Genomic DNA, 14,459 nt, shown 5'->3' on the forward strand with positions numbered 1-14,459 from the left:
ATTTGTTGTATTTATGAGTCATGTTTTAATTCATCAGAGGCTCTTTTGGTTTAACATGTTTGTTACAGAATGTTGTAGTATTGGAACTAAAGAATCTGATTTTTTTATACAGAAATAACGTTATGAGTGAAGAGCATAAGGAAAGGTGATTAATATTTAAATAAAAGTATGGTTAATACCAAACCGTTTTAACTCATTCAGATCTCCCCCCAGTGATACACATTAACAAACATGGCACATGTTGCAGTGTTTATTTGGCATTCTTCATACAGATGTAATTACAACACTTTTTCAAGTAGTTTGCAAATAACAAAAACTGAACAAAAGACACATTATCATCTTTTTATTCTTTCGATAATTTGCCGTACACAGAAAACTTTAGAAATTTAAGAACTCAGTAACACAAAGATAAGAAAACATTAATAGTATATTTAATTTTTTATTTTGTGATGACATGATTGAATGAGTTGTTGCCTTACAGAAGGACATCTGTACAACTTTCAAAGGCCTGGTGGTAGATCAAGAAGCAGGGATACATCTGTCAAAAATGCGTCTGATTTTAGATTTGATTTAGCTCTTTTCTTTCCAATACATAGCTTGTCAGCTTGTAAACATGCCTCTTGAAACACCCGTTTGAGGTAAATCCTGGTGGACCAGCTAATCAGGGCCTGTCGTCTTTTATCAAGTCGCTGATCATGTGATGTTTTGGCATTTGAACATCCTCCAAGTGCATGTATTTTTTTTTTCTCCCCACCAGATTTTTATCCATTACAGCGTCATCTCACAGCAGCAGAGACTCACTCGGGTGCTTGAAAATGAGAGCATGAACATCTCTATATCATATCAGCTGTAATGGCATGAAGGTAAGCTTCTTTTTTTGACATCTGAATAGATGCAAGAGGTATTTTCATGTAAATACAAATAGAAAAAAGCATTTAAGAGCTAACAGTGAAAGTAATACTCAATATATAAATGAAAGTTGAATTATGAAATAGAAAAGAATCAAACTGTCTCGATTTAGCAGAGATCCAAAACAACATCTGAACATGCAAAAAGACAAAGTTGGCCTCAATATATATACACGTCAATACTTTCTTCAAAGGACAGATCCCCCTAAAAACAGCATTGATCTACGTAAACTCATACTTAACTGGTAGTGTTGGCTTTTACTTTCTCACCACCAACTGTGTTTGTGGAAAACTCGTATTATCTGGAGATGTTCAATTAGAGCCCGAGTTGATGTCAGCCTGCCGATACTCATAAAAGAAAGAAAAAAAAACCATCCAAACAATATATAATAGCTGAATTCAACATATGAAGTTTGTCAAAACACGAGTGAAAATCACTTTGGGGATCTTTCTCTAAAAAGATCCAAGATGAATGTTTGTTATGCTCAGAAGTGTCCCAAATTTGTACTGAATAACAAGGCAGTTTTTCAAAAGAAGGCGGTTTCTGGTGAACAACGTTTACAGAGGTTTGTGTTTAGGAAATATCAGACTAAAGCATTCTGATGTCTTGTGAGGTAATAGTCCATTCTCATGTCACTTCTTTTTTCTCCAATTGTCTTTAGATACAGCAACAGTGAGCCCTGTGGATGAATGTAAATGCATTGTTCACATGATGGTCAGGCAGTCATAAACAGGTGGTTCATGTCCTCTGCATTGTGTACTCATGATTTAAAAACGATCTCTGAGGATGTTTCGATAGACTTTGGTGATTTTTCTTTCTTTGTTTAATTTCATTCTGTTCCATTTGAATCGTTCCTTTGCAGTGAGTTTGTGGTTTTATCTTTTGGTGCTGTGTCTTGCATTTCATTCACAGCACAACCACAGCTTCCTCACATGTATTACTATCCATTTAGCTCCATGATAACCTTGATGCTGTGTTGTAATGTTTTCAGCTGTGTGGATAAAAAGATCACTGTATCACAAATGGTGAGCCATGAAAAATGAGCCCAGCGCTTCAGTGGCGGGACAGTTTTGTCCTCTTGAAGTGTTTGTAGCGGGGTGCTGCTGCCCTCTACATAAAAACAGCGGCGTCTTTTGTCACTGTGGCGTGTGGGTGGTACATGACTAGCTGTGACGACCATATCGGGACCCAGCATGAGGATCTGGTCTCTGGCCTGAGATCTGGCACCAGACCGAGCGGGCTGGCAACAAGACAGATCCAACCTGGCATCTTTACCTCTCTTCTCGGGAGACAGAGAACGCGTTTCATGAAAGGGAATAGAGCGGTTTCAGTACAGTACGTATGACGGCCAGCTGGCGCTGCAGTTTCATAACCACACAGATGGAAAGTGATGAGTCAGGAGGTTTCCTGTGGGTCCTTGTCGTCACTAATCCCAGACGGAGACCTCGTACGTGATGGGTGGGAGCTACTGTCCCGGGACATACGGCCAGCTGATGGAGCTTCCGGAGAGCTGCATGTCGCGGATCAGCGTCTCGATGGGAGTCTTTCCTACCAGGCGCATGAAGAAGAGCTGTGAGATGAGGTTAGCGGGGACTGCCCGCAGAGCAGGGAGGCGCAGGAGCAGGCGTCCGAAGCGCTGAGGTTGACTCGGGTACTGCATCCTCTCATACTCTGTCAGAGCCACCTGAGCCTTCTCCTGCAGAGACTCCACGTGGACCGGGTCTGTTAAACCGCAGGCGTCTAAGAAGAAGGGGGGAAGAGGAGGAGGCAGTTACTCAATAGTGTGGGCAGGTTATATAAAGAGTCGTGATGCTCTGAGAGAAAGGTAGCAATTCTGGTGCATAATGGATAAAAATGCACTGAAGGGAAATACCTACACATATAGATCCTAAACATGTGCACACTAACACAAAAATATATGATTTAAGACCTATAAACCTGGAAACAACAAAAAATAGCACAATATGTGTAATACAATAATAAAGATGATAAAGAAAGCTGCATAATCACAAAATAATCAGTTTAGGAAAGCTACTTTTTAGAGGCACTTAAAAGCACAATGTTGTGTAGTGGTCAGTTACAGCACCTCATTATGCGGCTTCACATGTTGCATTTCATGAATAAGCCAGAAGATGGTGCTACAGTAGTTAATACATGGATCAGTATGGTTAACTGAACTGCAGTTCTCTGACACTTAATGCTTGGACAACATGTTTTATATTATTCACACTTTTATGATATTTAAATATCTATGTTCAGTTCCTATCAGCTTAATTGGGAAGCTTAGTCTCTCTTTGCTGGTCGTTTAATGTGTTATGTGGCTCTGCATGATAAGTTCAGTCACGTATAAAACTCTGATGATATCACAGGGATTGGTTACATCATTGGTTATATCCGCTCAGGCTTTGAGGCTGCACATATCTCACAAAACACTCCCATTAGAAACTAGAAGTGTTGAGTTGGAAGGATGAGAAAAATCAACAAATCAGGGAGAATCCAACAATGTGCTATCATGTTGCATTATGGGTAATGTAGGATTAACATGTTTTAGATATTCCCCAAGCGGCAACCTCCGGTCTCAAACTTTGAAGCCCATGCGGAAGTGTTATAAACTGCAATTCATCTAGAATCCGCTTGAGGCTGGCTGCAGAAACACCGGAAACCACATAGACACCAATTCAAAAAAGACGATCTTTACAGCAGAAATAAACATGTTTACAGCCTGGTTCAAAAAACAGCTTGGCTCTATGTAGCTAATTTCTCTATCGGCACACACTGTACAGGGGTGATTTTCTTTCTAACGTGACGGATCAGAAGATATTAAGATTACAAGTTTTGCCCAAATAAGGACATGACTGGCTTGACTCCCGGTCAGGAACATATAGCTGTTGGCTAGGAGGCTCAAACTCCGCCTCTTTACGTCACACTATGCCTGGTTGAGTTCCGCATTTCCAATATTGCTGCCGCCGTCGATTGGCTTCAAAACAGCGCTCAGAAACAGATGGGTGACGTCACGGATACTACTTCCATATTTTAGACAGTCTCTGATATTCCCCCAAACTAGAGACAATCAGACTATCTGATCCACTGCTGTGTGTATTTTTTACCATCACTTCATAGGTCCAGTTCCCCTTTGTGTACCCTCTTGAATTTTATTGCAGAATAAAACATAATTGTTTTTTATTTCTTTAAAAATTGTGTTATTGGCTTCCAGCACTAGAACGCTGTTTACTGTAGGATTGTTCTACTAAATGTTTGCACTATGGAGCCCCTGTACGGACATTGGGACTGTTGGGTTATGAGGGATGGGTTTTGTGCTAGAACCAGCTGATCTCATTGTGCAGTTTTCTGTGTACATTTTGTATATTTTTTATGTGTGAAAATCAGTAAAAAAAAAAAAATTGTGTTATTGAGTCACCTGTGGCCTAGGGGTCTAAGCTAACCCCATATACAGAAGCTATAGTCATAGTCACAGAGGTCACTGGTTTGACTCCCGTCCTCTACCATTTGCGGTATGTCTTTCCCCACTCTCTACTCCCCACCCTTCCTGTCTCTCTTCAGCTGTCCTATCAAATAAAAGTGATAATGTCCACCAACATAACTTTAAAAAATATGTTATTATCATAGTATAAAATATGGACGTAGGATCCATGACGTCACTCATCTGTTTCTGAAGCGCTGTTTTGAGGCCAATCGTCGGCAGCAGCCATATTGCTGCTGTCGAGTGAGTGTGACGTAAAGAGGCGGAGTTTGAGCCTCCTAGCCAACAGCTACAGTGTTCCTGCCTGTCAATTAAGTCAGCTGTGCCTCTCATTGGAAGACTTGTAATCTCAATATCTTCGAATTTGCCGCGTTAGAAAAAAATTCACCCCCCTCGTACAGTGTGTGCCGATCAAGAAATGAGCTATCCAGACTACACCCATCTTTTGTACCAGGCTGTAAACATGTTTATTTCTGCTGTAAAGATCGTCTTTTTCCAATTCATGTGTATGTGACTTCCGGACTTCCGGAGCCAGCCTCAAGCGGATCCTCGATGAACTGCAGTTTTTAGCACTTCCACATTGGCGTCATATTTTTAGACCGGAGGTTATTATCTATTTTTTGCTTCAGGGGTCTGTTTTCAGTTGAAATAGCTTGACCTCCAGTTTTACTTTGCATCCTTTGTTTTTCTTCTTTATTATCATAGACATATTTCAAAGTGTCTTTAATAGTTGGCTGTTGAAAACATTGTGTCATAATAAGAACAGCTAAAGCAGAATATTTACCTGGTGAGAACAGTGCGATGGCCTTCAGACAGCTGTACTCGGCTGAGTCCACCTGTAGCCGGGTCAGCTTGTCCACCTGGTCTTGGAACACCCTCACCTGGTCCATAAAGGACACCACGCGCTCTGCTGACATGGGCGAGGAGTGGAAGCCGGCAGCCGCTAACAGGGGAGCCATATGGAGCGGCAGGGCTGACTGGGCTGCGTTGAGGATGAAGAGCTCGCTCCAGCTCAGCCTCAGCAGGGCCACCTGTGGATTTGTTGGAGTGTTAATCAGGTTGCTCTACACTGGTATCATACATTTTTAATGCTTACTGCATTCAGTGTCTATTTATGTTTTTGCTTCGACCCATATTGTCTGTTTCTCTTCTGCATGTCTCAGACTATCTTCCAATGTGAGTAAAATAAATTCCATCCAAATACATCATCTTGGGATGTTGTTTCCTTGTTTTCTAACCTGATCTGAGACGGGGAGTTCAGGGAAATATGGGATGTTTCTGGCCCACTCCACGGTGCTGAAGAGCAGTCGAGCAGCTAGTTCGCAGATGTTATCAATCCCCATGGCGTTATCGGGACCCGCCTGTTGGTTGTACTGGTGTCCATAGCGACTGCTGGGATATGGCTCGGCTCGCAGCAGCTGGGAAATGAGTTCTGACACTGGCTGACCTCCTCCGCTGCCTCCGTTGTTGTTGTTGTTATAGAACTCACCTCCAAGGCCGCTGGCACCACCTATGGGCGTGATTGAGGGGCTGAGGCTTGGCTGAGGTGGGATGCGACCGCGTTGAACTGCTGTAGTTTGGTTGGGTGGCAAAGGGGAGGGGAGGAAGGTGGGGTGGGGGGGGGGGAGAACAGACACAGAGAGAAGAAGATACAGAGAGGATGAAATAGTGAAGGGCAAGGGGAAAAATGAGGGGGGATTTGGAGAAGAAACCAGAGAAGAAGAAAAGTTAAAACTGAGTTCAGCCGGCGGTGGGTGTCAGATTATCGGCAGACAGGCTCGACCCGATTAGAGCTATTCTTGAAGATTAAAGGAAACATAATCAAGCCCAGAATGAATTCTGAAGAAGACCATGACAGAGAGAAAGAAAACTCTTGTGCCCGTCAGGCTAAATGAAGGTTATCTCTTGAAGTAAAACAAAGAACCCGGGACAAGAATTAACGCAGCATTCATATTTTAAAGCTTTGCAGGATCATATCTTGTTGCAGGAATACAACGTGCTTTTGCAGCAACTTTTAGAGCCTCTACAACGGATGCACTCTGCACTCAAAAACAGCAAACATACTTAAGAGCATCACTTGGTGTAGTGAAACCACCACAGCTGTGACAGAAAGCATTACTGCTAAATCTAAGACAGCAGGGAGGATTTTCTTTATTCATGTGGGGATATAGATTCATGTGGTGTGTGTCTGTACTACTTAGTGTACTTCAACCAGTTTCAGCCAGAGAAATTGTGTTGTGTAGCTGACCCTGACCTCTGGCCTCTCTGTGGAGCTGGTCAATCAGAGGGGATTTCTCTACAGGGAGCTGTAATGCGTCTAATCAGTATGCTTGACGATCTGTGCAGATGGGTGGAAAAACAACCTGACATACACATTCGACTCAAAGCTGAAAAGTCTTACAAGATTTTCCACATGTGCTGTATTTTATCTTATTTGTTGCTTTTTTCATAACATTGAATGATGCTTCACATGTGCTCCAGGACTTTAGGAGAAATCCCTGTATTGGATTCTGCCGGATCGAGCCAACATGTCGGAGGGGCTTCAGCCGCATCAACCAGGGGCTTAAGGCTCTGACTGGGATGCAGGTGTCTTAGAACTGGATCCCTTTCAGTCACTCTTACACAGGCACTAGATTAAGCCACTTAGTACATGGCATTGAGCCGACATGCATGGTTAGTTTAGCCATGATAGGGCCCAGACTGCCATGTGCAGCGTTTTTCTCTGCTCTGGAGACTTCATGGAGCAGAAGAGGCGAGATAACGGCATACATAAATTTGACTACGATTGATTTTGTTTTCTAAGAGTGACTGGCTGACTCAGAAAACTATCAATAATTGTATTTTTATTTTCAAATATAATCCATTTGCATTATTTGCATTGTTGCTCATGCACAGTCTTAGTGTATAATCGGTTCATAGAGATCAGAGTGGATTTATGAATCAGGGTAGACAGTTACCTTCTTTGCGCATGCCAACACGGAAACACTTCTTCAGTCGACAGTACTGGCACTGGTTCCTGTGGTGCTGGTCGATCTGACACTCTCTGTTTGACCTGAGGAGAGAAACAGATTCATTAAATCAAACCATGGGTGACTGATTTTATAGGAAACATTGACGCTTGTGTTCATTTTAGGTTTACATAATGTAGAATTTTACACTAGATGACAACAGTCTGGTTAATTATGATGCTACACTTTGGCTTTATCTGTTGCTCTTGAAAGAGCTTCCTCATTTCAATCTGGTTTTCAAACATATCCAATGTTATTTGGAGTACATTTATTGCAAATTCTCATATTCTGATGATGATGATATTGCAGTCTTAATTTCAATTAAAGACTGCTTCATCCAGAAAGAATAGGTGAAGTCAAAAGCTCTATCAATTTCACATTAAAAAGAAAAACATGAAACAGAAACACTACACACGAAACATAAAAACTGATGTGCGACCAGTCCCATTAAAAGCAAATACTAATGTGAAAAGGAAAAGCAGCTTAATGATGCTAATCTTCAATTCATAAACATTAATGTATACAAATAGCTGTATTCACAGATTATATATATACACAGCATGACCAGCATTTACTCCTTACAGAGCTCCAGGACAGTGATAACCCATCACAAAACATGTATTTCCTTTTTATTTAGTTCCAGATAAGAAAGATATCCTCCTCAAGGGAGACAGGCTAAGAATGGAAGCAACATAGAAGCTTCAACAAAAACAATAAAAGGACACCAAGAAAAATCATGCTTAGAAAGATTGTTTTAACAGCCAGGGTGATTTCAATACAATAACTCAACCTTTCTTAGATAACAGAAAAACTAAGTGGAACTTTTTAAGAATCGATATCTCAAATGTGAGGAATGATACCTTTTCTCTATCACATATAATCTATACTGGATGGGTTTAGGTTTTGGACTTTGATCAGACAAAACAGACAACTTAAAGCTAGGGTTGGTAAGCCCGGAAAACCAGTATGAATCTGAATGGAGCATTTCCTCAGAACTCCATCAAGGCATTTGATTGGTTCCTTCCATGAGGATCTCATGGCAGCGATTGGTTGTTGTTTTACTAAGTTTACTCTGGCTGTAGATGTTTTTAAGTCTTTTTTTAAAAACACATCATGTATTGATTGCCACCAGGACATAAAGATAGTTTTAAACAGTATAACAAAAAGTGAATCTAACTCAGACTACCAATCCCACCTTTAAAGCCATAAACTTTAGTTCTCAGAAATCCATAAGTAATGTGGTAATAAGTTCTATCTTATTCATCCTCAACAATTTGGATGCAACTACTGTATAGCTCCAGACTGTAGAAAATCTTATAAATAACATACTTCAATTATAGTGTGGCTGAAAGAATGATTGTTTTTATCATTGATTCATCTGACATATTCTATTTGACTTGTTGTTTTGGTAGCAAAATTCCCTAAGGATCCAGCTCAAGACCATACAATATATTTTAAAATTCATGAAGTTGAAGGCTTCATATTATATTTATTATTTTGGGGAAATAGATTTAGAATATCATAAAAAAGGAGGGGAAACTAGAATATTTTGGCTAATATGAGGGTAGAAATATTACTGGGTTCAATTCTAAAGCTGCTGTTGGTAGTCACAGAGAAAACATCTGTTCAGAGAGAGGGACTTCGAATGTCAACACTATCCCACCCAACCAGATTTCCTCTTAGTCCCCAACCATAGACTGTAAAAAATATGGACGTAGTATCCGTGACGTCACCCATCTGTTTCTGAAGAGCTGTTTTGAGACCAATCGGCTGCGGCAGCCATATTGCTTCTGTCGAGCCAGTGTGACGTAAAGAGGCGGGCTTTGAGCCTCCTAGCCAACAGCTGCAGTGTTCCCACAGGCAGCTGTGCCTCTCATTGGAAGACTGGTAATCTCAATATCTTCGAAATTGCCGAATTAGAAAAAAATTCACCATTCATTCATTGCTTGATACAAAGGTATTGGAAAATGCAGAGATTTTGCAATAGTCTCAAATCAAAATTAAAAATAAAGTAAAACAGCTGTTGTATTTTTCGCCATGATAAGTCTCATAGTGGGGCCAAATATTATATTATTTAAGCCCTGAAACCTGCTGCGAACACACCAAACACATGTTTCCCAGTCACCTGACACAATGAGTGTAATGTTCACAGCAAAAGAAGAGATAGATTAAAATGATGAAGAAAGCAAAGTTGACTATTCTGGACCCCTCAGCTCCAGCATGAACAGTTTGCTTGCCGGACAGTGTCGCATGCAGGGGCGTAGTGCTATAGTGAGCGCACCTATAGCACATGCACAATATGAGGCTTCTTTAGAAAATGGTGGATCCACCGCTTTTACATATACGTAAACATAAGTGTTGATTTGATCTTGAAGTGCTCTAAAAAGTCTATGAAATTCAACCAGATTATCCAAACTGCAAATATTCTATTTCCTCACTTTGAGAAAAAGAGTCCTGCAGCTTGTTGCATCAGCTGTGCGTAAGTTGTGTCCTAAGTTAGGGTGTAAAGTCCTCACTCAAGCATATGTTGAAACTAGTTAGATTGTAACTTAAGTTGTGTTATTGTTTGGTTTCACCACAGAGAGGTAAGGCTCATCTTAACTAGTAGACCGTAACATCCAAACTAACCAAAACATTGTTGCAGATATGACGCTTACACTTCCAGCAGCCAATCAGAGGAAAACATAGTAACCATCAACTGTATAAATAACTTGGAACTGACCAACAACTGAAACAAACTTCCGCTGACTGACGTGGTACAACAACAGAAGGTATGTAAAGTATGATAAAGTAACATAGTAAGGTGATAAATATAGCCTTAATCCTTAATCTACGGTGTGTGTATAATAACGGTGATATCAAGTGGCAAAATTACAAAATACAGCATAAGTTAATATAACGGTTGCCTACTCTGCAGTTGAAACTGTAACAAAATAACACACACCACAATGGTCTTCACCGCTCACGGGTGCCGTCATAATCTAGCTGGGAGAACCCTCTGTATCTCCTCATCCTCCAAATCATCTCATCTTTCAAAACAACGCTCCTAGCAACCGGTACTCTACAGAGGACTTTACACCAACTCGGAGCTAAGTGTAAAAATTAAGTTGTGACTTAGGCTAACGTTGGAACTATCTCAGCTGGTGCAACGCCCAAAATGTTAGTAGAGTGTAAACTCCATCCTAAATGAAAAATCACATTCAAACTACATGTAAGAGCCATATTGTTGATTTTCTGTCTTAATCGTTAACCATGATTATTTCCTTTTTTATCGCTTACTTCATTTCTGGTTTTGGGTTCATGGGTGAGGTTAACATTTTAAGTACCTGTTCAGTTGGGTGGCGGGCGGTTTACTAAGAGGGTGAGTGGGGTTGAATATTTTTTGTTGACCGCCACCATCATCGTCACTATGATTGTTTATTTTGATATTTTTTGGTATTTATTTATTTTGAGTGTTTTGTTAATAAATAGAAAACTTAATTTGGACTTTGATTTTGATTATTGGCAACACACAAGCACGACCCCATTAAGTCTCTGCGGCACCTTTCAATCTGAGCTGCTTCACTAGACCACGTTTGAGCTTACGCACAGCTGGTGCAACAGGCTGCAGGAGCGCTCTTCAGATGCACTCCCCCCAGAGGACAGATTTGAAATAGCAGTTACTTTTACTGAAAAATTGCAGTAAAGGTCTTTTCTGCAATTTTTCACTTTGCAAAGTCATCCCGCAGACCGGATTAGAACCTAAGGCGGGCCGGTTTTGGCCCGGGGACCGCATGTTTCACACCCCTGCAAGTCTAACGTTTTGTGGCAGCAGCTCGCCTTGTAATTTACCCACAATGCCCCTCTCTCTTACCTGCATGTGTAGCTGAGGTTTCGTCTGACGCTCCTCTTGAAGAAGCTCTTGCAGCCCTCGCACGTGAACACTCCGTAATGCTTGCCGCTGGACTTGTCCCCGCACACCACGCAGTCCACCACGCAGGCCTTGTCGTCGTCTCCGGCCTCCATGTCGCTGCCCCCCGCCTGAGGTGAACCGTCCTCCTCTTCGCCCCTTAAGTAGCTCTTGTCCCCAAGTCCGTTTGTGCCCCCGTTGGGATCTCCCCAGCCCCCACTCACCATGGCCATCGCTTGGTCACCGAACCACCGAGGAAGAAAATGGGACAGGCAGCCAAGATTTCTGGTTGCTGTCAAGGTAACACAAACATCCAAAATCCAGATTGTGTTTTCCCCCCTAGTGCCTGAAGAGAATCAGTACTTCCTGCTCGCCTGTGATTTCATTTGTCAATAAAGATAATTTAATTGTAGAACTGCAAAAAAGGCAACCACTCCTCAGGTCTAACAAGCAGATGTCAATGAGAGGAAAATAGGCTACAGCATTGAGGACGGTTTGACTAAAGAAAAAAAAAAAACAAGACCAGTTTTGTCTCCTCCTACTCCACTATGACCTGGAAACAGTCTCAGTGTGACAACTTTTTAGATCTGCATGCCTGTGGTTTTCACTTCCACCGCTTCCTTCTTCTATCCAAATGTTGTGCTGCTGTGTCCTCTTTTTTTCTCCTGTCCCTGAGAAAATCCTGCTCGAGCTGCCCAGTCCTTCGCTGTCACGCTTCAGTCGAGGCACCTTTTCACAGGAAACAATGGGTCAAACATATGCTGCACATTCTCCAAAATGTAAGCTTTCAAGCAATAAACATGAAGCGTGTTCTCATCTGCTAACACACATTCTTCTTATTTCCCCCCTCATACACACACAACACTCCCTGCTCGGTGTCTGTAGCAACAGTAATGGCTGAAAAAGGACCTCGGTGTAGCTCTCCTTAGCACATGCCTGGAGAGGCTTTGACCACCCCTCTTAAAGCACCCCTTACACTGATTTTCTCTCCTCTCACTCCAGCTATTCCTGCAGCTTTCTTGCTAAATATTCACCACCAGTTCCCCCCTGCATATCACACCAAGCTTACCTCTCGAATATGCTCTGTCTTGTAGCCTCCCCCCCTTACTGGGAGATAAATAAATCCTTTTCTCGCTCTAGATCTTGCAAGGCTGCAGACACAGCTCCTCTATGCTGCTGTAATCCTCTCAGCAGCGGCAGCATTTTGACCCACAATGAAGAAATCCCAAGTGAAGTAAAACCAGTCGATGTCCGCACAACAAAAACATCACTTCATGTGGTCGTGGGAGAAGAGCGATGTGGACTGCCCCTCGAAATACACAACACAAGGAAGTGATCGGTGTCTTCTCAGACCGGCTGTGGCAGTGTCCTCTTTGCTGCTTTTCTCAAAACAAAAACCTAGAAAAGCGTCCTTCTGGTTTCCCTCAGCCCTCCATGGTTCCTGTGGAGGTTTCCCCTCATGCAGGCTTCTCCCTCCAGCCTTTTGTCAGTGCTTGTCCACCAAGAACTAATGACTTGCGGCCTAGCCCAGTGTGCTGCTTTTCCTCGCTGTGTGTGAGAGGTGGGGGTGGAAGGTACGTGTGCTGCTCTTCCCCCCCTCTCTCTCGCCCAGTCCAGAAATCAAATTTTGATTCAAGAAAGGATGGATTTCTCTGCGTTTGCTTGCCTTTTCCCTCCTTGTGTGTTGTCCTCCAACCTATTTGAAAGAGAGATCAAGCAAAGCTAGGGAGGGAGGGAGAGGGAGGGAGAGGGAGAGTGTGTGCAGAGGGGGAGGGGGAATGCTGTGTGTGTGTGTGTGTGTGTGTGTGTGTGTGTGTGTGTGTGTGTGTGTGTGTGTGTGTGTGTGTGTGTATGTGTGTATGTGTGTGTGTTTGTGTGTGTGTGTGTGTGTGTTAGCTCCCAGGGATTTGACACTGCTATTCAAGCCCTGCGGTTACCATGGTGCTGGCCGCCTTATATGGCCATCGGAGTCAAAGAGCAAAGAGAGTGGGCTGTGAGGGGCAGCGTGCACACACACAGACACACACAGACACACGCAGGAAGGATGTGGAGGATCTCTCTCCTCAGAGATGCAAAGAGCATGACCCCGAGGCCTCAAAAAACACCCCGACAAAACCAGATTAACCAGAAGCCCAGCAGCAAATACAACCAAGCTGATCTCCTGCAATGCCCTTTGTCTTTCAGAAAGTAATTAAACGCAGAATCTTAATGTTCCTTCACTATTTAAAGAACAGAAAAATGCATAAGAAAGGTTATCTGCGTGTCTCAAAGGGACGGTATTTCTCTCCTATGTGAATATCACACTTTGATCTTGCATACTCACAAGCAGCTCGCTTGAACACAGCTTATTGTTCTTGAAGTAAAGGTTAGCATTTTGTGGTCATTGCTCATTTGCTGAAGGCCCTCTGTCTCAACGCTTTTGTGGCGCACACGGTGATTTGTGTTCGAGGTTACCCCAAGAGGTCAAATTGACTTTCACACCCACATCGTGCAAAAAAAAGAAGCCCAGGGTCAAATGCAGATAAAGGTGGGGGAGGCGACCCTGGATAAGAGCTTCAAGAGATAAGTGATGAATCTGCTTGTAAATGTGCGGCTCTTTGGGGGTCGCTGATATGCTGAGATGAAAGTGTGAGCCCCCTGAGAGATGCACCAAATGCAACCTGTTGTCTTATCTGGAGTGTTAAAAAGGCATTTTAAAGGCATCCTTCTCCCCTCCACTGACACTTTTATGGCATTCTTAAATCTAAGCCCAGCTTTACCCACTGGTGGGCTGAATGTGTGTGTGTTTGACAGAGCACCATTGTCCTGGCCATTGTGAAGCTAATGGGTCATCAGAGGGTTGTGTGTGTATGAAGGAGAGAATGTGTGTGCTAATTTGAATGAAAGTCCCTTTAATTAGGCCGCTGTGCCTGCTTATTGTCACTTTTTGTGTTGGGAAAGATTAGGCTTGTCAAATAAAAGAGGGGATTGTAAAAGAAGAGGAGATATCCACAGAGCTGTTAATCAATAGCTTAACTGGGAAACTCTGCAGTACAGTACATTTGTTCTACTTTTTTGTTTAATTCCCTGTTTTAGTTTTAGATTTTAGTTCAGCATTAAATGTACAGAATTTTTTTAATCTATTTTGTACAATGGGGTGATACAAAGCACAAATATTTCTTCGTTATCAATT

General features: G+C 42.3%; 1 protein-coding gene across 5 annotated transcripts; it reads right to left on the bottom strand.

Annotated features, from left to right (window-relative positions):
- Nucleotides 1-234: 234 nt before the first annotated feature.
- Nucleotides 235-13,011, bottom strand: nr2f6a (nuclear receptor subfamily 2, group F, member 6a). 5 transcript variants are annotated; one of them, XM_034702786.1, is made up of 6 exons: nucleotides 12,357-13,011; nucleotides 11,252-12,016; nucleotides 7,348-7,442; nucleotides 5,629-5,960; nucleotides 5,175-5,421; nucleotides 235-2,649 (listed from the first exon to the last, which is right to left on the bottom strand). In XM_034702786.1, exons 2-6 carry the CDS (start codon nucleotides 11,518-11,520, stop codon nucleotides 2,375-2,377), a joined length of 1,218 nt encoding a protein of 405 aa, XP_034558677.1. In that variant the 5' UTR covers nucleotides 11,521-12,016; nucleotides 12,357-13,011; the 3' UTR covers nucleotides 235-2,374. The 5 variants fall into 5 exon arrangements, with proteins under 5 accessions (XP_034558677.1, XP_034558681.1, XP_034558676.1 ...); XM_034702790.1 differs by having other exon boundaries at nucleotides 5,629-5,957; nucleotides 12,357-13,004; XM_034702785.1 differs by lacking the exon at nucleotides 12,357-13,011 and adding an exon at nucleotides 12,117-12,227.
- Nucleotides 13,012-14,459: the final 1,448 nt, after the last annotated feature.

Source organism: Notolabrus celidotus, chromosome 15 (assembly GCF_009762535.1).
Source record: "Notolabrus celidotus isolate fNotCel1 chromosome 15, fNotCel1.pri, whole genome shotgun sequence".
NCBI lineage: Eukaryota > Metazoa > Chordata > Actinopteri > Labriformes > Labridae > Notolabrus > Notolabrus celidotus.

Bases quoted from the DNA above. Each gene is read 5' to 3' on its own strand.
- nr2f6a (XM_034702786.1), bottom strand. From the start codon at position 11,520: ATGGCCATGGTGAGTGGGGGCTGGGGAGATCCCAACGGGGGCACAAAC. The intron at 7,443-11,251 runs GTAAGAGAGAGG...TTCTCTCCTCAG, and splicing joins AACCTCAGCTACACATGCAG to GTCAAACAGAGAGTGTCAGA. The intron at 2,650-5,174 runs GTAAATATTCTG...CCTTCTTCTTAG, and splicing joins CATCGCACTGTTCTCACCAG to ACGCCTGCGGTTTAACAGAC.